We start from the raw sequence: 26277 nt of genomic DNA on the forward strand, positions 1-26277 counted from the left end.
TGTGGTTTGGTTTGGTTTGCTTTCTTAATGATGAATGACTTCATCAGCCGTGAATGAATGGAGTCAAATGTAGGACAAATAGTGAGACACATGAATGACTCCTGTGACATTTGCAATGCATGGGTGCTGGTTTATTTAGGTGGTTTCTAAGTTTCTTTGGAAAGAGTGAGAGTGACTAAAAGAAGGGGGAACCACTTCATAAGTATGGGGGTCAATGGTGAAATTACTGTGACAGTTAAACCTCCCTGGGCTCAGCATCTGTCATTATGAGCAGCTCAGCCTCAGTTCTTGGGTAAGATCTGGGTTCCAGGAGACTCCACAGCCACGGGGCCAGAGGCCTGGCTGGTGGAGCAGACATTGCATTCCCTTTGTGGTCAGATAGTGCTGGGTTCATCAGCCACTTGTGGGCCTCCAGTTCTGCCCAGGAGGCAGCAGGGCTGCTCTGCTGGAGTGCCCCTGGTCACCAGCAGAGGAATCTGGGCTCAGGACTCAGGCAAGTGCCCCAGTTCAAGTCACTGCAGATGAAGTCATTATAATGCTGTGCAAATTGATGTTTGCAAAGGCTGGAAAAGGCTGATGTTTGCCTGAAAATCTACCAGGCATCAGGCAGATCCAGGCTTAACTCAGGACTGAGGCAAACATGAGGGGAACTTTTAGCAGCTGCATTTTTTAATTGTAGCTTGGGTTGTGTGTCTTTTCTTCCTTAAAATTGCATTGCATTTTCTCTTACCTTATTTCTTCTGCGCCCTTGTTCATTTGCTTTGAGTGGGGGGCTGTCTCCTTCCTTGGAAAGGAGTCCAAGATTGCAGCATCTAAGACTCCAGCAGGTAGACCCTAATTTTCAGCTAGGTAGGCTGGGTTACATGAGGGCTCTTCTGAGGCCATCCTGCAGCTTCATACCCTCAAATAACTCAGTGGTGTTGTAAGATATGGTTCCTTTTTTTAAAAATGCCATTGATTTTTATACAAATTTTCCTTCAGGACAATTTTATAGGCTATTATTAAAACACAAAACTAGTGTAATGTCAGTTTTAGAAATTAGTATCTCTGGCCCTTTGTTTTGTTCTTGGTAACACTTCATTGCTCTTCAAAACAAACATAAATTTTAGATCAAGATTATGACTTCAGAGAATTTCAGGCTGTTCAGATAACAGTCTTGGTTTAGATGGCAGCACTAAATGCTCCTCCAATGTGTCATGCAGAAACACATCTCTGCTTTCAGAACCTGCTGCTGAGCACCAGTGTCTGTGCAGGGGTTGGAAGGAGCCTCTCCCATGGGAGACATCCCAGTGCAGCCCTCGGGGCCAGCACCCTGGCAAATCATCCAGCCCCTAATGCCAGTGGGTAATCCCAGAATTTCTGCAGGAATCCCTTGGTGTCAGCAGTCTGTGTGAGTAGCACAAGCCATCCGTGTCCCCCTGAGCGAAGCACACGGTGCTGCCCGGGGTCTGCTGCCCACGTGGGTGCAGTGCCCGAGCTCAGGCTGGCAGGACGGGAGCCCGTAGGATGAAGGGTTAGCGAAGGGCAGCCTGCCCAGCCCCTGAGTGCCCCAGGGCAGAGCCTCTGGGGGTCTCTCTCCTCACCACACCTCGGATGCTCCGGTGATCTGGGGAGTCCCTGTCTGTGGCACGGAGGCAGAAATGCTTTGGCAGGGAAGTAAGTGAGGAAATCAATTTTCTTGTCTTTGAAAACAGCGCGGCCATCACGCCTGGACGGCTCGAATTTGTTATGATAGCAAAACAAGTTCTATGGAAACCATTGTGAGCCCTGAGCGGGGCTGCCCAGGAGAGCTGGGGAAAGCCGCTTTTGTTTGTTGTGCTTGGCATCGCTCTGCTCTGGATGAAGATGCTTTAATTTTGTGGGGAGACCCAAGAGAGCATTCCTCTTTTTCCATACCAGAAAGCCTTCCAAGCTGGCATAAGCGTCCCCTCTTTCCAGCTGCTCCTTTCCAAACACACTGTGCCTCCTAAAGATAGTCTTTACAGTGGCTGGGGCTGGTGGAAAACATGAAGCCTGCGTGGATTAGCACAGGAATTCATTTGGGCTGACGAATTGGGTTTCCCTCTATAAACAGCAGTAGTGTTTTCATCTTCTGGACAGCACAGCCAACTTCACGTCCTCCTGCTCCTCGCCCTGCCCTCCGCCTGTGTCCAGCCCAGCTGAGAGCACAGCAAGGCCTCTTGTGGGGGATGGAAAACAGCACGTGTTCAACGAGGTGTTTGCACCTATCTCCCCTCTCACACAGGTTTTTTTCCAACCCTTGGAAGAGGTGGTGGGGTTATTTTGTTGGGCTGGTTTTTTTTCTGCAGTTTATTTTTCTTTCCAGGCAAAAGGGAAATTAAAGTAGTCCCTTCTCCCTGGCTTAGTGACCTTACAAGCAGCCCACACTATGTATTTTCTTTTCTGCTTTGTTTAATTTTAAGTACAACATGCTTAGCATCTACAGGAGTTGGGGATTCTCTAGAGAGGATTTTGCATCCCTTTTTCCCCCCAGGGCTCTGCACAGCATCACTGCCTCCAGGGCCATCCTGCCCCTGCCAGGGGAGCACCTCCAGCACAGCACTGCTCCAAATACACTTTCCTATCACTTAGGGTTTCTTCTATTGCTTACTTAGTAAATATAATGATGGGGGGTTATTAATCACCCCACATGGTTCCCGTGGCTGCTCAGGAAAGGTGTGAAGGCCAGTTTCATGATCAGGCTGCATTTAGTGGTGGTTTGTATTTACCTGACTGTCCAGTGATGGATGATTTTATCCACGTCCCTGAGTAACTGAGTGTGGAATTGCAGTTGTTGTGGATAAAAATGGGGCAGATTTGGTCTTCAGCTGGCAAATGGAAGAATTGTTCAGGTAGTAAAGCTCTGTCCCTTAACTTTACCTAATCACCCTGTTTTCACATGTATAACCCACACCCCGTTAAAGATTTGTTCCTTGAAAATAAGTGTCAGCAAGCCCCCACCTCCTCATAACACTGCAGTCTTCCCTGCCCTTTCAAGGCACTCTGATCCAGCCTGTGCTCTTTCTAAATCATAGATAGCATTGATTTTTCCCATCATAAGATGGGACTTTAAAAAACCAACTGCAAGAAAGCAGAAAGCCAGAAAGTGGGTAGCAGTGCTGTAATGATTTGCAGTTTTATTGATGAATACATATTTGTGCAGTCTCCACAGTCCCCTGGTGTGATCACGGGGGAGTTTAGCCCCGTTCCCACCAGAGTGAGGAGGGGGCTGCCCAAGGGGAGCCTGGGGTGCTCTCAGGACAGGCTTTCATGTCTGGGTCCTCCAAGAAAATTCGCTGGCTGCCAGGGGTTTGCAGCTGGAGCATCAGCCACACGAGGCAAACAAAACCCAGCAGATTTCCAGAAGGCTAACAGCTGGATGCAGATGGCATTCTTGAATTAAGAAAAGCCCAAAGCAGTTGCTCTTCCCCCCTTCCCATGCTGGGCAGCAGCAGGGCCAGGCTGGGCACTTCACACCACTGGGAGAAAAAGAAAACAGCTGGGGGTGTTTCTGGGCACCTAGAAAGGAGAAGGGGGGAGTCCCCACTGGGGCCAGTCACCCTCCTGAGTCACAGGAATTGCCTGTCCTGTGGCCAGAAGGCTGCAGCCTGTCTCTCCTGAGGGTCATCCCACCCTCAGCTGGGGTCAGCAGTGACCAAACCCTCTGGAGACTCTGCTGGCTGTCTCCACTCCCCGTGGTGATTTCCAGCCCAAAGATAAACTGTGTGATTATTTTCAGTGTTGATTAGTCATGCTGAGGGGTTGCTTGCAGAGCTGTTGAGGGGACCCCAAGGAAAGCCCTGTGGTGTGACCCATGTGTGACCCAGCCAGGGCACAGCACACTCCCAGCCCACCAACAGGATGTTGGCTGCTGACTTGGCCATGAGACATAACCCAGCTCTGCTTGAGGGGGCTCTCCCAAGGCCTCTGGTTGCTGTCAGTTCAAAACAGGGGAAGTTTCCAGTTCTGTGATGGCTCCTTCTGCCCTCCCAGCACCCACTGTAGTATGAACTTGTTCTGAAGTTGCCAAGCCTTAGCCACCCACTTCAGCTTGAGCAAGTTTTAGCTTCTTGGCCAAAGAGCAGAAACACGCAGCCTCGGGGATAGTCTGGTTTTTCCCATCACTCCCATGTTTAGGTCTCTTGATGTGGCATTTTGGTAGTACCCGGGATATTCCCTCCCCTTCGCCAGGCCTGTTTTGGCACAACTCCAGTGTGGTTGGAAGTGTGGCAACTGCCCTGCCAGGCAGTCCTGCAGTGCCAGGGGACAGCCAGAGCTGGCTGGGACAGGCTCTGCAGCTGGCCTGCAGCTCATGGCCAAGTGTCTGAGCCTCTCGACTTGTGGGGGAGCACAGGTCAGGATGGACACGTCCTGCTGCTTTGTTTGGTTTCTCCCCTCCACTGAGCCTGTGGCAGAGTGCAGCAGCTGGTGGCATCCAGCCATCAGCGCTGTCCCAGAGGTTGTGGCAGTGCTGTCTCTCCGTGGTGGTGATGCTGGTGAGGTCCCATCGTGGTGCTGCACAGCCACACCAGGAGCCTTCCTCAGGTGATGCTGCGAGAGCATGCGAGGAGTCAGCCGTGCCTCCCCAGCACGAGCCAGCCCTCAGAAGTACAGAGCCTTTCCCCTCTGCTGGCCATCCCAAAGGATGTGTCCTTGGGCCATCCCACAGGCCATTCCCTTGGCTGTCCCACAGGCCGTTCCCTTGGGCCATCCCAAAGGATGTGTCCTTGGGCCATCCCAAAAGATGTGTCCTTGGGCCATCCCACAGGCCGTTCCCTTGGGCCATCCCACAGGCCGTTCCCTTGGGCCATCCCAAAGGCCGTTCCCTTGGGCCATCCCAAAGGATGTGTCCTTGGGCCATCCCAAAGGATGTGTCCTTGGGCCATCCCACAGGCCGTTCCCTTGGGCCATCCCACAGGCCGTTCCCTTGGGCCATCCCACAGGCCGTTCCCTTGGGCCATCCCACAGGCCGTTCCCTTGGGCCATCCCAAAGGCCGTTCCCTTGGGCCATCCCAAAGGATGTGTCCTTGGGCCATCCCACAGGCCGTTCCCTTGGGCCATCCCAAAGGATGTGTCCTTGGGCCATCCCACAGGCCGTTCCCTTGGGCCATCCCACAGGCCGTTCCCAGTCCTGCTCAGGACGTCTCTGTGGTGTTCCCAGGGGTGCTGGGCGCAGCCTGGGCACATCCCGAGGGGTGGCTGCTCGCCCCTGGGTGTGTTTGATGTCTGACACGTGGCTGGGTGTCCAGACTGAGCTGCCCAAGCCCCTTGAGGAACGTGGCCTTGCAGCAGGTGCCGGTGGCTCGTGTGGCTGCGCTGCTCTGTGCGTGTGAGCCGGGGCATTTCTCTCCTGCTGGCAGCCACCCTCCTTCCAGCCCTGCTCACAGAGACTTGTGGGGATGTGCCCTTGGCCCTGGCGGGGCGTTCCAGCTGTCTGTGCTGCTTCCCCACTGCAGGACAGACAGTATTCCCATTGACTGCCCGTTCCCGGCTGCAGGCACGGCCTGCCAACTGCTGCTGAATGCGTGCTGTGCTCTGATGAGATCATGTCAAACCTAAGTTTTATCTTTCTCTTAGGCAGGAGGGTGTTTTATCGTGCTGTGGCTCCAAAGCCGCCGTTGTTCGGTTGGAATTCTCCCAGGAAGTGTAGCGGTGCATGGTTAAATGCAAGGTAATAGGTTCAATATGAGCCACAGACACAGAGCTCTGAGCTGGCTGAGCACACTTGTGTTTAAAGGAGGACGTGGTTACACAGCTGGTGAGAGCTCAGGAGAGGTCAGGATGGGCTTGCCAGGTATCCCAGACCTTGCAGCGTGCCCCTGGGACACTGCCCTGAGCACAGGATTTATCTCCTGCCCGGCTGGCGTGGGGATCCACACAGCTCCCAGACCTCACAGCTGGAAAACTGGGGATGGCTCATCATGAAATCCCAGGAAGGATTCCCTGGGGCAGTCTCTTTGGGTGGTGGTTCCTACGTCTTGATCTGGAATTGGGATATCTGAAATAATTGAGGGAGATCTGGAAATAATTGAGGGCTAATTTCTGAACAAATGTAGGTTATTGCTGTTGTGGTGAGGTTGGGAATTGCCCAACCTCAGTAGTACGGGCTGCCCTTCAGCTAAAGGTGAGCCTCCACTGGACACGGAGGAGCTCATTCTGTTTCTGGTAATTGATAGCCCTTCTTTTCTCTTTCCTTTAATCTTTTTTCTTTTCTTTCCTCTTCTCTTCATATTGAAAACAAAAGTTTTCTCGTTCATGCCATTGATTCAGATTGAAAGTTTGAAGACTTCGGATGATGCAGACAGCATTTTTCTTGTTCTCTCAAGCTGTTTACTGTCAGATGTTCCTGGCCTTCTTGAGGCGAGATGTAAAACCAGTCACAGTATCTGCTCCCCATGGTCTCTTGCACTCCTTTTTCCAGTTATCCATGTCTCTCATAATTAGGTCTGTCTCGTGGTCTCTGATTTATACATATACCCCATAGTATTATATAGTATTTTTATTGGTACATTATTTTATGGTAGAAACCCCAGCACTCTGTTGTGGCAGATGCTGCTTTGACTCCAAAGTTTAAAAAGCAGTTCGTCCCTCAAAGGAGTTCCAGTCAAAGTGCAAAATAAGAGCAAACAGCTGGATGTGGGCAGACACACAGTATCTTGTATGTGGCACCTCCTTGACATTATTAGATGTGAATTGTAACACTCTGTCAGTAACCAGTTAAATATTTCATGGTCTGGATGCTCTCCAGCTGCCTTGGGAGCAGTAACTGCAGCCCCCAAGTGCTGGGCTGCTGCTGCCAGGACCTGCAGAGCTGCTGCCCATCTCTGCCCGTGGCCTTGGAGGCAGTTCCCAAAGTGGGGGAAGAATCTTCCCCCAAATATTCATTTGTGGAAGGATGTGGAGGTGTAACAGAAAAAATAATCCATGTGTTAAAGTGATTTTGTGTGTTCCCCGATCAGTGTGGTGCCTGTTGCCCATAGTCCTCCTGAAAATCAAGCAGATGGGAACAAATGCCTTGTGCAGGCTGGCTGGGCTGGGGCTGTTTGTCAAGCAGAGGAATTGCAAGCAGAGGGAGATTTGCATGTCTGGGCCAGAGGGGAGCTGGGTTTGCTTGGCAGAGTTCCTCATGGGCCACTTGTGCATCTTCCCTGTTACCTTAGGATAGGGATTTTCTGCTGTTTTCTCCTGAGAACCAGGCTCAGAATTCAGTTCAGACATGTCAGGAGGGAAAGCTGGAGTGGGGAGAGGCTGGGGTTCTGCAGGGGTGCACAGTCCTTCAGAGGGGACATTTCAGAGTGAGCACACAGCCCAAGATAAGATGCCAGAGAATTAGAGCCAGTGAATAGTTTTGTGGATTAATAGACATAAGCACTAGAGCTCAAGGGAGGGAAACAGATTCCATTATTGACTCTTCATCCCCTGCAAAACTGCCTAAAGGGATGGCTAATATGGTTTGTTTTCCCTTAATTAAATATTTGTTACATGGTTTGTTTCCCCTCAATTAAATATTTGTTCTGGTTGTTCCTTTGTGACAGGAATAAAAAAGCAGCAGCATTGCCTATCTTGTACTTTCAGCTAATCCTGCACATGCTGTAACTGTTCTTCTGTCCTCCCCCCCAGTTATTTCCTGTAAAAAATAGCTTTCTCGCATCCATTCTCTTTTCTCTCTCTGTTTTTGAATCACTTTGCTGAATGACTCATCCTGCACCAGTAAATAGGTTAACTCTGGGAGAGTGATGAAACTGCACAGTGGCATGTGGATTGTTGCTGGTGTGCTTTCCCTGCAGTTGCTGTTTCAGAGGTGTTGTGGTATCCAATACCAATTCTATCAGGTTTTAAACCATGAGGTGCTGCTTCAGGGAAAAGTCATCACCAGACTCCTTTGGTCATGCTGGTTTTGATCTAAAAGAAATATGTCTTACTACCAAATGGCACTGCTTATCTCAGCAGTTCTGGATCAAATCCCTGAGGTCCAAACCATGCACGATAAACCAGGCAGGAGCACACTTCTCCCTTGTGCTTTGCAGCAGCAGCAACACAGTCAAAACAAGAGTGACAAAATGAGGACTTTTGCCTTGTGTTTCCTAAGCTTCAGTCCATCAGCCTAATATTTCTGCATGGGTTTAGCCAAGTAACGTGGTTTATAAAATGAACTCCATCCCCTTCTTGGTATAAGCTTTTGTGTATTTATTTATTATGTGCTCATTCTACTTGGAATATTTTACTTGGTCTTGTTGCATGTAAACTAAAGCTAAATACAAACTCCATCTTTTCTCAGTAAGTCACTAACTATCAATGAGAGAGAGCCAACTCCATGACTCAAACACGTGTCCCTTCCCTTGCAATTGCGGCCAAAACTCTCTGGCATCAGAGCGCTGCAGAATGAAAGTCATATCTAAATATATGTGAGCAGAAAGAAAGTCAGTTAAAAAAAGACTTTGTTATGGAAAGCTACTACAAACCAAATCCACGGTGGCCTGGAGTTCCTCATCACACCCAGGCTGATCTAGTTTTCCACTTTCAAGGTACTCTTCCCAAAGCAGCTGCTGACACTCGTGGAGGAGCTGCACAGAGCCAGCTGAGCTCCTTGCAGCCCCTTTCTGCCTCCTGCATGGTACTAACCAGGCTTCAGGGGGTTACCTGATAAAGCACGTGATATTTATCACCATCCTAGCAAAGAAGAATAACAGGAGCTTTTCTTTCATGCCCATGTAGTTCTGGCAGTGCCAGCATTGATACTCAGAGCCAGTTCTGGTCAGGTAACCTGGGAAGGGCCTGGGCAGAGCCTGGCCCCAGGTGCCACCCTGGGCACCATCCTTGGTTTGGTGCCAGTGTCTGCAGTGCTCTGGACTGGGCAGAGAAAGCGTGCAGAGAATGAGATCTAAAGAAACAGAAACACCCCAGTTTGCTGGAGTGCCTCTCCCAGCTCTGCTCCAAGCGTCTGACACAGCCCCTCTAAACTCAGCTCAGGGAGTCCGAGCTTGCAGAACAGCTCCAAGGGCTGCCCACAGGCATTTGCTAAAGCCTGCTGGGGCAGGAGGAAAAGGGCAGAAATTGTTCCTGAAGGTGCCCCTTCTTCCTCCAGTCCTCCAGTCCATGTGTAGGCAGGGCTTGCACAAGTCTTAGAACTCTCTGGTGAAAAAAGTGATGACTAAATACTGAAATCCATTGAGCAAACAGGAAATCACACTCTGGAGCAAAGATTGCTCTTTGTGGTGCTGTTGCAGCCAGCAGCCCAGGATGGAATCCCAGCTCGTGTGTGTGCATGTGTGTCCTGCAAATAGCACAATTCCCTGGGTCATGGAAAAGTGCCTCAAAAACTTAACTCAGTGGATTCAAACAGGGATCAAATGGATTAAATAACTGAAAGCACCACAAATGTCACCCATCAGCCTTAGGACTGTTCCCTTCAGCTCACTGTAGGGCAGCCTTTGGCAGCTGTTTCTGCAGCAGAACGTGTCATTTGAGCTCTAGCTCTCCTACTGCCCCATTTTCTGTGTCATTTGTGCTCTAGCTCTCCTACTGCCCCATTTTCTGTGTCATTTGTGCTCTAGCTCTCCTACTGCCCCATTTTCTGTGTCATTTGTGCTCTAGCTCTCCTACTGCCCCATTTTCTGTGTCATTTGAGCTCTAGCTCTCCTACTGCCCCATTTTCTGTGTCATTTGTGCTCTAAGTCTCCTTCTGCCCCATTTTCTGTGTCATCTGTGCTCTAGCTCTCCTACTGCCCCATTTTCTGTGTCATTTGTGCTCTAGCTCTCCTTCTGCCCCATTTTCTGTGTGATTTCTGCTCTAGCTCTCCTACTGCCCCATTTTCTGTGTCATTTCTGCTCTAGCTCTCCTACTGCCTGAGTGAGCTCAGCACCTGATGGTGCTTTGAGATCTAAAGGGTCTAAAGTCCTGCCTAAGGACTTTAAAAGAGCCCTGCAGGGGCTCTTGGGAATGTTTGCTCTCTGCTACATCCCTCCACGTAGCAGAGTGGATTTGCTGAGGGTGTAGCTCATCCTGTGGAAGTCGTCATCCTCTCAGGCTGTTTTCCCTTAGCTGAGCAGGGATTATTGGAGTTCCATGAGTGTGACCTCACAGACTTGGTGCGTTTTTCGGCCCAAAGCAGATCTGTGACAGGTCTGGTCCTGCAGGGATGCTTTGGCCAGGGCCATATGGCAGGATGATGACAGAGGTCCAAGCCCTGGAGTCCCCCCATTCCCCTCGGGGTCACTTTTCCTGCCAGCTCCGAGGCTGTTGTTCTGTAGTGGCTGTTGATCTTTTCTGGAAGTACAGTGACAATAATGAAAGTGCTTAGAGAACCCTTAGCGTTTCTGAGGTGGTGTCACAGACAGATTTGTGTTTTGAGTACTTCCTTCCTGCTAGTTTTGATGTGCAGTGCGTTTGGGGAAACTGAAATTTTTTTAGCAGAAATGCTATCTTTATTTTTTGCTCTTTTCTTGCCGGCACACCCAGCTTCCTGTTAAACATTTTGGGTAGGACAGTACTAAAGATACCAGTTGTTTGATTTTTGCACCTCACTCTGGCACTGTACTGAAACGTAAGGGAAGGATATGTAAATGTCATGAGTGCAATCCAGATCCTGTAAATCCAGAGAATTCAGATATTGAGTTCAGTTGGGATGGGCTTTAGCCAAAAATATGCATTTTATTTAGATTCTGTTTTCCATCAGATATCTGTATTATGTTGCTAAATTCATGGAAAGATGCCAGTAGCTTTGGAGTCTGTTGATACTCCTACAGCAAAAATGCATCCTGGGACTTGAGTTGCCACTTAGTTTGAGGTCAGCAACCTCTTGCAAGAGTTTGCTTAATTAATGGAGGTGACCTGATTGCTGTTGGGCTGGAGGGTGTTGAGGAGGTTCACAGTTCACACAGACTCCAAGGGTTACAAGCAGGACAAGGCAGAAAAGTTGCAGGGTGCAACTCTTGGCATTATTTCAGTGAGGAGGAAACCCTGGTTTTGATGTGTAATTAAACCTTTGCAGCTGAGAACATCTCAGTGATTGTATGTCCCCATTTTCCAGGAAAAAAAAAAAAAAGGCTTTAATTGCTGTTGATTTCTAAAACAACCCCACGTGCTCTCAGTACTTTTCCCCAGCAGAATTTGTTGGGCTTGGGCTCCTTGTGCCTGGTGCACCCAAACTGGCATTTCCCAGTCAAGGAGTCGCTGTGCTCTTGTGTGCAGAAGCTGATTTTCCAGGATGCAGAATATAAAATAGGCTGTGTACTGAGTGGGAGGTTCCAGGGTATGATACGTGGCTGCACAATCCTTGGGAGCCAAGTAAAACACTTCTTTTCTATATATAGTCACCTGAAATCCAGCAGCAAAGACACTTCTGAATCTTGCACTCAAAACTTAGTTTTTAAGAAGCACTTTTTGCTCCTTAATATTGCAATTTTTTATTATTATTCTTATTTCCACATGGTTTTGCAGGAGTGCCAAATGCTTTCCCAGTGAATTCAAAAGAAATCCAAAAAGATAAAGGCAGAAAATTTTAAATACTGCCTTTTCCTGAGGAAAATAATTCACCTTATTTACATTTGAAGCAGAGACTGTAACTTTCATGATTTCTTTGCCCAGATGTCTCCTGTTCTGTACAATAAGGCAAAGTCTGATTTCACAGCCACTGTGGTTGGATCTCTCAGTTAAAAGGGACTGACTTTGGATCTACCATAACTGTGTTGTTGGATCTTACCTGGGCACTGGGGTGACGACAGAAGTGAATTTTGCAAAAGGCAGTGACGAGTCTGACCTGAGTCACAGGGACCCCCTGGGCCTCTGGAGTCCCAGATCAAATGATCAGCATTTCACCCTTTGTCACCAGTCTAGGACTGTACGTTTTTGAATATTCATTTTTAGATAATGTCAGTTGAGAAAAGAGGGGGGAAAAATGAAAATCTAGTGCTGGATCTGAGCAAACAGAAAGGTCAGTGGTTAAGTTCTGCCTTATGTGTTGTATATGCTGAAATGTCCTTTTATGAAATTAACCCACAAAATGGAAGAGTAGCTGAAAGCTGTAACACTTGGCCATGCAACATAGGTCAAAGGTTACCTTTTTTTCTCAAAAATGGTTTTGCAAATCTTTTTCAGAGCTGATAGATACACACCTTAGCTGGATACAAAACATTATATGAAAAAGAATGACTGTGATCTTTGATCCAAGCAATCAAAAAGAAAGGTAATTGGTATTTTTCTGCCTTTTCTCCAGCTGTGTGTTTCTCTTAACCTTTATTTATTTATTTTTTCAATTAAGAAGTCATGCCCCTTTTTATTTGGCATAGAGGGTTTAAAATATTTAATTTTATTTATTTTTTTTATTATTCTTTTTCTTCCTCACTTGTGTAGCACAGAGCTGTCCTGAGGTAGCTGGGGCCTGGTGGGCAGGGAAGGAGAGGTGGGGCTGTGCATGCTGGGCTGAAGCATCTAAAGGATCCCGTCCTTCCAGGCAGGGCAGGTTTGAGGGCACCCTGCAAGCCCAGGCTCAGCTTTCCTGCACCAGTTCCTGCCCAGGGCTTTGCTTTGCATGTCCCAGTTCCTCCTGGGCATGGCAGGACATGGAGCACTGCAGGGAGGAGCCACTGGGGCTGAGCTTTGCCTTCTCTGAGGAGCCCCTCACTGCTGTAGGATCCCCAGAGGGTCAGTGCCACATGTGTGGAACACCCACAGCATCCCTGGTACCCAGGGGGATCTGAGGGATTGTCCCCAGAGGGTCAGTGCCACATGTGTGGGACACCCACAGCATCCCTGGTACCCAGGGGGATCTGAGGGATTGTCCCCAGAGGGTCAGTGCCACATGTGTGGAACACCCACAGCATCCCTGGTACCCAGGGGGTCAGTGCCACATGTGTGGGACACCCACAGCATCCCTGGTACCCAGGGGGTCAGTGCCACATGTGTGGGACACCCACGGCATCCCTGGTACCCAGATAGATCCGTGGGGTGGCACAGGTGCAGAGGGGTGTGAGTGTGGCACCCTCACAGGGTGACATTGCCACCTCAAAGGGGCTCCTCTTGTCTCTGGGCTGCTGGGACACAGCCCAGTGTCACCCCACGGGGACACACCCCAATTTCCAGCTGGGAGGATGTGAGGGAGCTTGGCTGTCAGTGGGGCCTGGGGCAGGGGCTGATGGCCACCAGAGGGACACAGACTGCCCCCGTGATTCCAGCAGCCTCTGGGTCACCTCGCTGGGCATCCCCCGGGCTCCGTCCCACTCCTACAACAGCAGCATGGGACAGAGGACACGCTGAAGGGAGCCCAGGCAGGCATTTCCTTGGCCTCGTGGCTTATGGCAGATGTCATTTCAATATCCTTCTTTATGATTTAATTTTTCATTATCTTTGCAAATGTGCCTGTGGCCTCATTTAATCAGTTCTCTCATTAAACAGATCAATAGTGGTGTGCTCCAGAGCAATCAGTGCCAGGCACCTTAACTAACAATGTTTTATTTAGTAATCACATAATCTCCTGTTCCTCTCAGCTAGAAATGAGCAAATAATGAGAACTGATACTTGAGATACATTTTAACCACACTACCAAAAAGAGATTGCTGCGAGTTCAGATGAGCAGGTTCAGCCCATGCTCGGGGCTTCCTCTGAGATTTAGGCACGGCTCAGTTTGCTGATTTGGCTCAGCCAGATTTGGTTCAGGCTCACTTTGCTGATTTGACTCAGCCAGATTTGGTCCAGCCAGATTTGGTTCAGGCTCAGTTTGCTGATTTGGTTCAGGCTCAGTTTGCTGATTTGGTCCAGCCAGATTTGGTCCAGCCAGATTTGGTTCAGGCTCAGTTTGCTGATTTGGTCCAGCCAGATTTGGTTCAGGCTCAGTTTGCTGATTTGGTCCAGCCAGATTTGGTTCAGGCTCAGTTTGCTGATTTGGTCCAGCCAGATTTGGTTCAGGCTCAGTTTGCTGATTTGGTCCAGTCTTCTGTTGAAGCCCAGGTCTCTTGGGTACCCCTGGATCTGGGTACACGTGCTCACAGTTCTGGAGCAGATCCCCAGGGATGTGTGATTTCAGTGGCCTTGGGCTGGAGGTGATTTCCAGCTTGGAGAGCGAGCCATGCCTTGGGATCATTCCTGGTCATTTACATATGATTGGGTTTAGGGACTCTGGTTGTAGGTTTTAGTGCTGGGACAAGCCCTGACACACATCAGTGATGCCCAGCTTAACCTGCACCTAACACTCCTCTCACCCCTTGGGTTTGGGTGAAGTTCAGGGTGACTGTGGGCATTCAGGCCAGCTGATAACAGGGAGCTCGTGACATTCAGGTTCTCACAAAAACCCTAATTTTCCACGTGGAAGAGCTGGGAGGGAGCAGTCCTGGCTGTGCCTGTCTGTGGGGTTAATGCTTCAGACTGTTCAGCCCTGATCAGGCTGCAGCCCCCTGTAACCTCAGCCCACAGAAGCCACTGCTGACCTCAGGGGAGGGAAAGTGAAGTCTGCAGGCTGAGTCAGCACTTCACCACAGCATCCAAGCTGCCCAGAGCCGGCCCCAAGCAGGGAACAGCCAAAGCTGGACCCCTCAAAGCCTCTTCAGGGAACTCCACTGAACTATCAGTTCGTGTTTCACTTAGTATTTAACCCTTCCTGGATGCAGATGACTGTTGGCTCTGCTATTTCCATGACTGTATTAGATAAAAGGAATAGGTAAAACTCATCTATGGTATTTTTGGTAGCACAAACAAATGTGTTGATAAATAAATCGCCTGCAGCCTCAGCCCATTTGTTTCTTGAAAGGAAACGACCCTCTAAGAGTGGGTGCCCACTTCTTTTACCTCACTGCTATTTTTAGCGGAGGCTGTGAAAACTTTCCATTGAAGACCTGCTCCTGTCATTTCCTGGGTAGAGCAGGCAGGAAGCTGTGAGTGAGCAGGAGGAGGTTCTGCCTCAGGCTGGACCAACCTCCCCTCCCTCTGGCTGCTGCCCTGCACTGCAGAGCAGCCCTCCCTGCACACCCAGATGTTCCTTCCTTGCCACAGCTCGCCCCAAAGCCAGCAGCTGACTGTGGCAGGTAGGATGCAGGGCAGCAGCAGAGGGCAGGAGTTCTGCTCTTCTTGCCCAAATCATCTCCAGGAGGCACCAGCCTGGCTCAAATCGGGCATCTTCCAGCTGGAATTGGAAAGAGCTGAGCGCTGGGCTGTTACTGGTGGGATTTTTGAGTATGGAGTTCCTGGAGTACAGCCCCCCACGTCCAGCAGCAGCATGGAGCTTTGGAAAAATACAGATTTTACTTTCTCAGAGACAAATCCCAGCGTGCAGAGAGGAAGGAGATTCCAAACCATGAATTTTAACTAATAAAAACCAATTCATGTGTTCCCCTTCCCAGAGACTTGCCAGAGACTGGGCACCAGGTTTTTAGTTAGGGGGATTAGTGAAATTCTATGTTAATTAATACTATGTTAATGAATGTTTCTCATAAACATTTATTAGAAAATGGATAGACTATAGAGGAGCCTTACGGCTGCAAACCTGAGGATTAATCAGTCTTGGGTGAGGGCCTGCTTTAGTTTGAGTTAGTCCCTGTTTCAGCCCTTAAATATCAACAGGGAGAAGTCATTTAGATGTGGGGTCTGAAACCTAGAAAATTTAGTTTTCTTGTTTTAAGGCGAATTAGTCAGAGTATCTAAAGAGTTTCCACACCATGATGAATACAGCACCAAGGAGCTGCAGGTGAAATGGAGCCCCAAAAAGGCAGTTCTGGAGTTCTGCATCAAAATGCTCATGGTTTAGGTCTCTCCTAATCAAAGTGCAGAGAATTCTGCACTTAAATTCTAGGGAGCACCTGAATTCTAGAGAGAGAATTGTTGTTCCAGGAGATGCCTGAGGGTGCTTTAGGCAAGTGAGTGTGAAAAGTTGCCAGGAGGCATTGGCTGTTGCAAATAAAGTGATATTGTTCTGACTTTTAATCAGACAGCAAAGTTCTTCAGTGTCTTCCCTTGAGCTTTATTAACAAGCCTGTGCCAGCCTCTCGCAGTACCCTGGTGCTGCATGCAGGTTGTTTGTGCTCCAGTCTGCAGATAAATGATAATAAAGATGTAAAGCAGGTAGAGTCTAGAGTGGGATTAAAAAATACCAAACATAAACCACCCAAATGCAAACTTTTCACCTGAATTGCAGTCCCTGTGTTTTCATCACTGTCCACTACATTTCCTCCAAACCTGGAGGAACCTTTTTGTCTTTCAGATATTTTTCTTTCAGCCTAGTGAAAATGTTCAAATGATTAGATACCTAGAGATGTTTCTTTCTTTTTCCCCCTGGGGTAAGGGCAGTGTCTGTGGCAGAGGGAATGTGTGTGAGGGATGTGGCAGGCCCTGGGCACGTGCTGCAGCCTCTCTCTGTTTTATGGCACCTGAATCACACTGAACACAGTGAAAGCCTCTCGCTCCTCTCCTTCCCCCTTGCCTTCCAAAAACGTGTAATGTGGGCAAACAGGACCGCTTAGATTGTAAGAAAATTAAGTTCTGAATGCAGAGGGGATGTTTTCAGCTTGACTGCCCAAGGATTGCTTTTACTTTTCACTTGTCGTGATGTTGGAAGTGCTTTAATGTTTCCTCCTCTTTCTTTTACTTCCCAGTTAATGAAATTATCAGGAAGGAATTTTCTGGACTCCCTGCCAGAAGTCAGACATAGAAGAAGAGATTTGTGAGACAGCTTTTACCGAATCCTTCCATAAGTGACCTCTTAGATCCTTCCAGTGCCCCTGCAACCTCTGGCTTCCTCTGCAGTTCATCTCCAGGCAGAGACTCAGTGCAAGGAACAATGAATTGGCACCAAGTGACAGCCTTGGCTGAGCACCTCGCCACCTCTGTGTGTAAACACCACGAAGGACACCCTTCCTTTCATCCAGAGACCACATTGTTCTCCTGCAACAGAGCATCTGTCTGAGGAAACACTTCAAGCCTGCTGCAAACCATCTGTCTGTGCGTCCATCCATCGGGGGAGACAGGAGCTGTCCCCTGGGCAGGGCTCAGAGCCTGGGGGGGGGACACTGGGGGGTGGGCAAAGGGGAACACAGAGTAATATATTCCATGGAAGAGTAACACCGTCCTGCAGGTCACTAACAGTGATTTGCCCTCCAGGTTTCAAAGCCCTCCTGAGAAATATTATTATTGTAGGAAACCGAGGCAGCCAAGCTCGCTCAGCCTTCATCCAATCCAGGATCAAAAGCCAGTTTGCTCTGAGCACTGTGGTTGGTATTTCAAACAGGAGATCTCAGCTGAATCCAGGAGTTTTCTTCATTTTTCTCATCAGCCTGGATAGGAATTTGAAGGAGAGGGATTCTCATAACCAACCAGTGAAAAGAGCAATTCAGCAGTTGCAACGCATGCCCCAGGGTAAAATAAACCCAGGTAAAACAGAGATTAATATATAGGAGTCACGGTAAATCCAAAGATTTAATGATTGTTCCTTATTAGTATTTAGGCAGGGTATGAACACATCTTAGATATTTTCTCTCTAACAAATTGTTGCTGTTTCTTTTCATGTAGAACCTGCTCTTGGCTCATAACTTGTCTCATTTAGCAGCTGGAACATTTACTCACCCAAGCTGCAGAGGAAAATAACTGCATCTTACAGAAGCCATACATTCCAGAGAAAATAGACACTTATTTATATTCACCTGGCCTCTTTAGCTTTGCAAAGCTACCAGCAATTCCTGGAAAGGTTAAATTTCCATGGGAGTTAGTATTTTGTTATGTTTTGCTTCGTGTGCTAGAATATCCTGTCCTGACTCCTGCTTAGCACATTCCAGGTAACCACTGCCACCTGCAGTTGTACAAGTTAGAATATTTAGGGGAGTCAGGGATAAAAAGGCTTCTGAGTGGGTAATCAGTGAACAGTAAAAGATAGCCGTCATATTTTAGGAATTACATATTAATCTTTCCTGGTTTTATAAATAAGGAATGCTGATATTTTCAGGAATGCAGAGCCTGAGCTCTGCTCTAGAAAGCACAATGAAATAATCCAGTTTTCAGTTGTGTCACAGTAAACTTGGCAGAATACCAGCGTGTCCACTGCTCACAGCAGGAATGAGGGGATGGGAATACAGCAGAGCAGCCTCAAAATTGGTTCCCCAATGTCTCAAGAAAGATTTTACACAATCCCTGCAGAGCACGTGCTCGGTCCAACAAAAACCTCTTCAGGACTATCAGGAAGAGTATATTTTCTGCCACTAAAAACTGGTGCTTAAACTCTGCAAGGACCTGGGGTTTAGAGTGGGAGACAGAAGCATTAGGCTCTGAAGAACACCTGACCTGGGCCTCAGCTAAAATTTGGCTCTTGAACAGAAATCTGAATTTCACAAGAGCAGCTCTGAACTCCAGATTCAGCCCAGCTCAGATCCAGAACCAGAGCAGAGCCCTGCACATCCCACCCTGGCATTAACGGCACACCCTGGCTTCCATTCCTGCTTTGTGAGGTTCAGATCTTTCACCCCAAAATGAGTTCCCTGTATCCCCAGCACCCAGAACTCCTGGGGTGCCTCACTCTGGAGCTCTCCTTGTGAGCTCTGCCCCGCAGGTGCCCCTCAGCCTGGGCCTGCAGAACAGAAAATGCCCTTTTTTAATTGCTGATTTTACAGAAACAAAAGTGAGGCCCAGCCTCGCTGAAGAGGGGAATTCCTGTTAGACAGCACTCAGCGGGACCGACTGGCTCACACGCCTCAAAAAGCTATTTTGGATTGTTAAAAGCTGTCAGTGGGCCAGAAGCTGACACATATGAAGGGGCTTTTAGTGCAGTCTGATGAATTCGACAATTTTGACATATTCTAAAGGCCAAAAGTTGCCTTGTCAGAAGTTCCTTGATATAGCTGAGTAAAAGAACAGACCAAATGCATCTCCCAGTTCCACACTTGGATGTATCAAAGGTTTTCCATGATCCAACCTGTGAAGTATAGGAGAAATTTTAAAAACAACCCAGAAACCCATCCACAGAAAAAAAAATCCTCAGATTACTGGCAGAACCTTCTTTATGGCTGGATTTTAAATAGGAGATCAAAGAAGCCCAGGAAGGTCTTTTCAGATCTGTGACGTGCTGCTGCTGCTGCTCTGGTGGTTGTCTGCAGCAGCTACTCATCAATTCAGGAGAATAATTTTTTGCATGTTTACTTTTAGATGCAATCAGTTTAGAAAAGGGGCGAAGTAAAATCTAGTGCTGGATCTGAGCAAAGAACCAGGTCAGTGCTTAAGTTTTGCCTTCTGGATTGTCGAGGCTGAAATGTCCTTTTAATAAGTTAACCCCCAAAAGGAAGGAGCAGCTGAAGCCTTGGGTTTGGGCTGGGAGCAAAGGCTGTTCAGGGCCCAGAGGGAGGCAGGCAGGCACAGCCCTGCAGTGCTGCACCAGGAGACCTCTGCAGCCAAAATGCACGAGATCTCCACTGTGCTCACGTGTTCTTCAGGCCCTTTGCTGTGGAGGGGGACAGAGGGTTGGGTTTTGATTTGTTGGATTTATTTTTTGGGGGTTGCTTTTTTTTTGGTTTGGTTTATTTTGTTTCATTGGAGGGTTTGTTTTTTCTTTAGGTTTTTTTTTTGGTTTTTGGTTTTTTGTTTTTTTTTTTTTAGCTTTTTGGGGCTGATTTTTTTGTCTGGGGTTTTTTTGGGGGAAGGGGTTTTTTAATGTGCTACAGGTGCTCTAGCCACGCTTGCATTGACTGTATTCCTTCCTCCTCTTTAATGCATAGGTATTAATCTGTGTACATATACAGAGTACAATGTCATTTATACAATACACCCACACAGACAGGGACTATTTACAAGGGCTGGTAGGACAAAGGGAGAATGGCTTCAAACTCACAGAGAGTACCTTTAAATCAGAAATTAGGATAAAAATCCTTCCTGTGAGGGTGAGGAGGGCCTGGAACAGGAATTCCCAGAGCGGCTGGGGCTGCCCCTGGATCCCGGGCAGTGCCCAAGGCCAGGCTGGACGGGGTTTGGAGCAGCCTGGGACAGTGGGAGGTGTCCCTGCCATGGCAGGGGTGGCCCTGGGTGATGTCCGAGGTCCCTGCCAGCCCAGGCAATGCCCTGCTCTCTGTGGCTGCATTATTTTATCCGTGGTTAGAAATGAACACCCCGTGCAGAGCTGGGTCCCTCCTGTGCCGCCTCCCAGCACGTGAGCAGCTCAGCATGGAGGCTTCACCCCATGTATTCTATTTTTTAGGGGTTCAGCCACAGCTGCCCGAGCTCAGGCTCTGCTGCCCCATCTGCTTTTCCATGCAACAGTAGTTAAATAATTCAGCTTCGACCAACTTTGTATTTATTTCCGGAGAAAAGGAGCATCCTCAGGCATAGTGTTGTGCATTGTTGTCTCTTTAAAAAGGGAGCCGATATGTTAAAATATATAGCTAGGCTGAGGAATTTCAATATATACTGTACTAAATTATTTCCCGTTCTTGCTGAGCAGTGCTTTTCCAGTATTAGTATTTCTGTTACTTAATACAACTTCCTCTCTGTAGAAGCACGAGCTTAACCTTGGAAGAGTTAATAGCATTTTGTGAGCAATTTGTTCTCACTTTATCTGGAAGATAGCCATATTTGCACATGAGGAAATTCTGTCTTTCCTCAGTTATCCGAATGTTTCACCACAGTGCCTTCCTGTCATTGTACCAAAGGCCTACAAATATCTTGTCTGCAGGGTGAACAACTCTAATGCATTTTCCATCAAAGCTGCACCATGTGAAGTTCATGGGGCATGTTGGAACTCAAAAGTTCATCTCGTTTGATTTGTCTTTTGTGTGTGTGTGTGTATTTTTTTTTAACTTCCATTTTTCCATCCGAGCTTTGGCTGCAAATACAGGATGAGCTTCTATAAACTCTGCATCAAATATATGTAGAATAAAAATCATCATTCATGATATGTAAACAGTCTGAGAGTGGAATGGAGTGGGCAGATATCAGGAAGATTTTTTTTTTGTCAGTTACGAGTGTTGGAAGTCGAGTTTGCCAGGAGAGGAATTGCTTGTGAAGATACTTGCAATGAAATACGAAGTCCTGGTTTTGTTTTTCTCCATGAGAATGAGCAAAAAATAAGATCTGAGCAACAGCAGTGGAGTGAAAGTGTCTCATGTATGTTGTTTTTACCGGGAGAAAGAATGTAGAAGAGTCATGGGTTTTGCACTTGCTTTATTTGTATCCATGTAAATATGTATCCCTCCATTCTCCCCGTAGGAATACAGCATTTCCTGAATGTAGAGGATTTCCAAAACCAGCACTATGCTATCTCTATTGTATAAAAAGCTGCTGCTTCATAACATATCTAGACCAGTTCTCAGAGTAGCTAGCATGTTTTTTAAATGTATTTTGTAATCCGTATCTTTACAACAAAAGTGACTGTACTTTTTGTCTGACCAAATATGCAACAACTTTTGGATTGAGGTTTGTATTTATAAAGGATCAATTTTCATTTTCTGAATGCTTTACTTTTCTATGCAATTGTTGTTGAATTGTTGTTGTTCTAAAAAAAAAAAAAAAGATGTATTTGATAGATTTCCCAAAGACTTCAAAGACAGCTTTAAACGCTTGAGAAATATGTTTCTAAATATTTCAATCTGACTTTTTCCCCTGCATTTCTTTCCAAATTGCTACTTAATAGGGAACAATGATCTGCCAGATGGGACTCAAGAAAATGACTGTCTTAATTTCAAAACTTAAACTGATTCAGATCCTCATAATTTTTGCACCACTTAAAATCATCTGATGTTCCAGTTTAGCTGCAATTCTGAGTGTTTGTTATTTATGTTCCATATTCCTGTGCAATAGGATGAGATGCCACTGCTGGGTCTCAGTGGAGTGAATTGTTAAATTCTCCAGAAATCAACTCTTTTCCTCATTATTTACATTGCAGTGGTTTCTTACCTGTGAGGCAACACTCTGCCATCACACGTGGAAGGTTGTAATTCTTTATTCATCTCAGTTCAGAATGAGCAATCCACCTTGTGGAGCGTTTGACATCACATTGGCATCTGTATCTTTAGTATCTGCTGGGCTCACAGCTGATACCAACTTCTCTAACTACCAGCCAGTGTCCAGCCCACTCTAGTCTGTTTAAGGGGTTTTTAGCCATTTGTGTTGCTTCAGTGGTACAAAAACATAAACCAGTACCTGCACATTGCAATAAACTTCACCTGAAGGTGCTGATGCTGCAAAAGATGTCCTCAAATGCAAAAAGTTACCTGGGGGGGGGTTGAGTTTCCTTCTTTAACTCCTAAAATAGCAACATTGGGTGGAAAGCTCCAGAAGGAGCGAGTCTCAGAAATGAATAATGTTTGTAAAAGCCAGGACTGCCAGATGTGCTGCTGGAAGCAGCAGTTACTGCAGGATGGACCCTGCTCGGAGCAGGGACTGCTCTGCTGTGGTGGTGGCACCTGGGCACAGAGAGCCTGGCCAGTGCTGGCCTGCCTGGCACTCACATTTTTGTCTGAGTGTGTATTTATGAAGTGATATCCCCCAGAGTCAGCCCTCCCTGCCCTGGATGTTGAGGTAAAGCCATATTTTAATAGACACACGAGTGAGCAATTGTCACTCACATCATCCTAACTGATGTCTTTTGAATCAAGTTGCTTGTCCAGAAACCTAAATGTCACAGTTGGAAAGGGGTTTATCTCATTCACATTCCTACAACAACGTTGTTAACCTCCAATGTAATGATTTTTTGCTATCTGTAAAGTATTTTTATATATTGCCTGTACTATGGTAGACTAGCAATAAATGAAAGGGCATCATCTGCTGCAAGAGTGTTTGGTCTGTTCTTAAATACCTTTTCTGCCTTTGATAAATGAATATCAGGGGGCTGAGCCACCCACTTGTCTTCGTGTGCTGTCACCCTCAGGAATACTCAGGAACGGGTTGTGCAGAAGGATTTCAGAGCACGGAGCACGTCACCATTAATGAGCTGCTCAGCTCCCCTTTGGGTCAGGGTCCCGCCCAGGTCCTGTGCCTGACACTGGTCTCACTGAGACTTCTTCATTTCCTCTTGGTGTCTGTTTTACCTCTTTCAGTTTTCTATCCCCACCAGCCCAATAAAAGCTCCAAACAATCCACACCAACAGGTACTGCAGAGCCTTGACCTTAATAAAGCAGTCATTTCCATCTATGTAAATGTCCTTCTGCATCAGTAGATGCTTTTTTAGAGACTGGGGATGGACTCCATTTCACTTTTTTTTCCCTCTAAATCTCAATTCTGCATTTCTCTACTGGAGACACTAAAAGACACATTTTCATACTGCTGTGCTGGAGGGATGCCCAGAGCCTATTATGGCCCAGTGAGAGCTGAGTTTATACAGCATTCAATTAAAGACATTTACCTTAACAAAATCAATATTATCCTTTGCATTTAAACCCAGAGAATTCAAACCATATTCCATGCATTTGTTGGCCATGAAGCAAGTGTTTTGCCTTGCTTATTCACAAAAGCCTCCGAGCAGGGGCCATGTGGAAGTTCTTAACTCCCAAACCCTGCACAAAGGCTGGGAGCCTCATGAACCAGACAGGCTTCGCCAACAAAGAAGCTGTTACTGGCTAGGAGAGAACATTTTATGATGAGCAAATATATGGCACACAGGATTTGAGCTTCATTCAGCAACAGGAAAATTTAAGCAACTTAACCTGGAAATTCCACAGCTCTGGTCTGAGAACTTGAGCACCTGACCTGATCCTCTGGCTTTAATTTACATCTTGGGGCCGAATTAAAGGACTACAACAGCAGCCCAGGTTTTTTGTCTTAACGGGAAATTTCCTGGATTTTGTAGACTTAACTCGCTCTTTTGTAACCCTTCAACATAGCTGACTTTTTTCCCAGTTTTCAGGGCAGCAGCAAGGAAGAAAAACCCATGTATCTAATGAACATCTGGGTCTCGTATGAGCACTCGCGTGCTCCGCTGTGTAAATACGCGATTTACAGCTTCTTTTTCTCTTTTGAAATACAGATGTAATTTAGTCAATTTAAGGAGCTGCCTTTCAGCTTCAGAGCAGATTCTTTTCTCAATACATCATCACTGGCTTGCTCAGGTGGCCAGGCTCAACTGGGCTGCTCCAAGGGAGCTTCACGGGGAAGAGGAGCTCCCACCCAACACCATCCTCATCCTCCCCATCCCTGTGCCTTATTTGGACTGGCTGCTCCTCTGAACTCAGCATCTCGTGGTGTAGAGGGGCTTGAATTAATTTTATTTAGGGAAGGCAAAGCCACAGCAGAGGATTTGAGCTCCTACTGACCCACAGGGCAAAACTGCACAGAAAATTGCTGAGGTTTGAGGGATCACTTAGCCTGAAATCCTGGGAAAGGGAGGTGGGAGAGGCTGGCAGGAGCTGCCCTGAACACGAGTGGGTCACAGGCAGGCACCGGGGGTGACTGCAGCCCAAAGGCACCTCTATTCCACAGACCAAACTCCAGCCAAATCCAGGCGGGCACGGGGGCAGCCACTAAAATAAACCCATTCGCTGTGGCTCAGACATACCCAGGAACAGAGGGATGCATTTCCTTGGGTTGCTGCAGCACAGGGTGGCAGTGCCACCTGCAGGGAGCTGAGCCCCAGCCCGGCTGGGAGCCCAGCTGAGAGCCCGAGGAGCGGGGCTGGCCCGGCCACGGAGGGACCCCCGAGGTGCTGGATGCTGCCCTTTCCTGACCCAGAGATGGGGCAGCTGAGAGGTGCTTTAAAAACTTTTATTCCATTTTCAGTCTCATGTGAAGGGTGAGACAATACAGATCTTACAATTCACACCATCACAATCAAAAACTAATTATTTCTTAATTACATTATAAGTGTTTCTTGGTCTATCAGCTTTTTGCCACGCCATGCTGGCCATGGCTTTAAGGCTTTAAATGCCTTAAAGCAAATGATCTAAAACTACCCCTCGTGGGTCCTACCACAATGCATCTTGAACAGTTCTATTTCTCCAAAGTATCTAGTCTTACTTACAAAGCCATCCTTTGAAACTTGTTCCTAGTTCCATTTCTCTCTCAGCAATCTCTATCCTATTCCATAGCATTTCTAAGTTAACATTTCTTGTCTCGGAGTTCACATACAAACACACACTATGTGAGCCTTCTGTCAGACTTTACAAATTCTCTACAAATTCATTTCCCACACCGAGGGAGCAGGGCTGGCCTGGCCACGGAGACCCCAGGGGAGCAGGGGTGGCCATGGCAAAGCCCCGTGGGCAGCAGTGGCACTGGCCAGGACCCTCCCTGTGCTCTGCCCACCTGCAGGGCTGTTCACAGCCTGGCTCTTTCACTGTCCCACTTTCTCTGCTCCATCTCTGTGCCACTTGCAGTGTCCCTCCCTAGAGCCCGAGTCCTGAGCTGTACAAAGGCAGCTGACAGTGACAGAGCCTCACGGGGGGTGCTGCTCATCAGCAGACACAGACTGACCCAGAGAGCCTCACGCAGGGTTTTCCCAAAGCTTTTTTTCCAACGTAGCTGTTAAAAGACAAAAGGGGGAATAGGGAGAAGAGTTCATCCCACTAAGTGTATTTCTTGGTTGCTGAGAGACTTCAAATCTCCCTAATGAATAAACACAGCACACTTAATTTTGTTTATGAAAACAGACTTATTGTGATGGCAAAAAGCATGAGTCAGTGCCCGGGGTGAGGGGAGAGCAGCAGCTGGAGACACTCACCGAGGAGCAACGCCTCGGAAAGCAGAGCAGCTCTCCTCTCCACCAGTGCCAAGAGATGCAATTTCTCCTCTAACACAAACCACCAGGACACAGGGAGTGGGAGAAGGCTTCCTCATGACCTGGCAGTTGGCTGCTGAGCAGATACTGCCGTGAAAACTGCAGGTCTGTGAGGGAGCAGCAGGCACTGCACACCCTGAGCCCAGCTCGGCACAGCCCCAGGATGCTCCTGGCACAGCTCACCCGAGCCTGGCCTGGGGCCGGGCTCCTGGGCAACAACCAGAGCTGCTGCTGGTCCCTCACCAAAGCCAGCAGAGTCACCAGGGAAGGTGAAGGTCTGAGACCCTTGGAATTGCTGATTCCACGTTCCCCATTCGTCCCTGCGTCCCTCCTGATGTGTTTGGCATTTATTTTGCTTGAAAATGAGCCAAGTGGGATCTGAAGATGCTCCCATGGCTTCCTGGCCTGATGAAGGTCCTGAGGCTTCACATCAGCGGGTGCAGCAGGAGCATTATTTCCTTGAACTGATTTTACTGTCCAAGAAATGCCTCACCATTGGATTCCCTTCCCAAATCCCATCTTCCAAAGGGGTCTCCAGTGTCCAGAACACCTGAGGAGCCCTGAGCTGTCACTGTGACACTGCCACTTGCCACCAGCACCCTGGAGAGCCAG

At 47.8% G+C, this 26277-nt stretch overlaps 1 protein-coding gene across 5 annotated transcripts in view; it reads left to right on the top strand.

Annotated features, from left to right (window-relative positions):
- Positions 1-22726, top strand: part of NFATC2 (nuclear factor of activated T cells 2) — an 86013-nt gene extending 63287 nt beyond the window's left edge. For 4 of the 5 annotated variants that reach the window (XM_068208073.1, XM_068208069.1, XM_068208070.1 and 1 more), the window contains exon 10: positions 16579-22726. In XM_068208073.1, coding sequence (XP_068064174.1) covers positions 16579-16634 — 56 coding nt within the window. In that variant the 3' untranslated portion in view covers positions 16635-22726. Of the gene's footprint in view, positions 1-12097; positions 12186-16578 lie in introns of all 5 variants that reach the window. The other variant, XM_068208071.1, reaches the window with a different exon arrangement.
- Positions 22727-26277: the final 3551 nt, after the last annotated feature.

The sequence above is a fragment of the Anomalospiza imberbis genome, chromosome 17 (assembly GCF_031753505.1).
Source record: "Anomalospiza imberbis isolate Cuckoo-Finch-1a 21T00152 chromosome 17, ASM3175350v1, whole genome shotgun sequence".
Classification (NCBI taxonomy): domain Eukaryota; kingdom Metazoa; phylum Chordata; class Aves; order Passeriformes; family Viduidae; genus Anomalospiza; species Anomalospiza imberbis.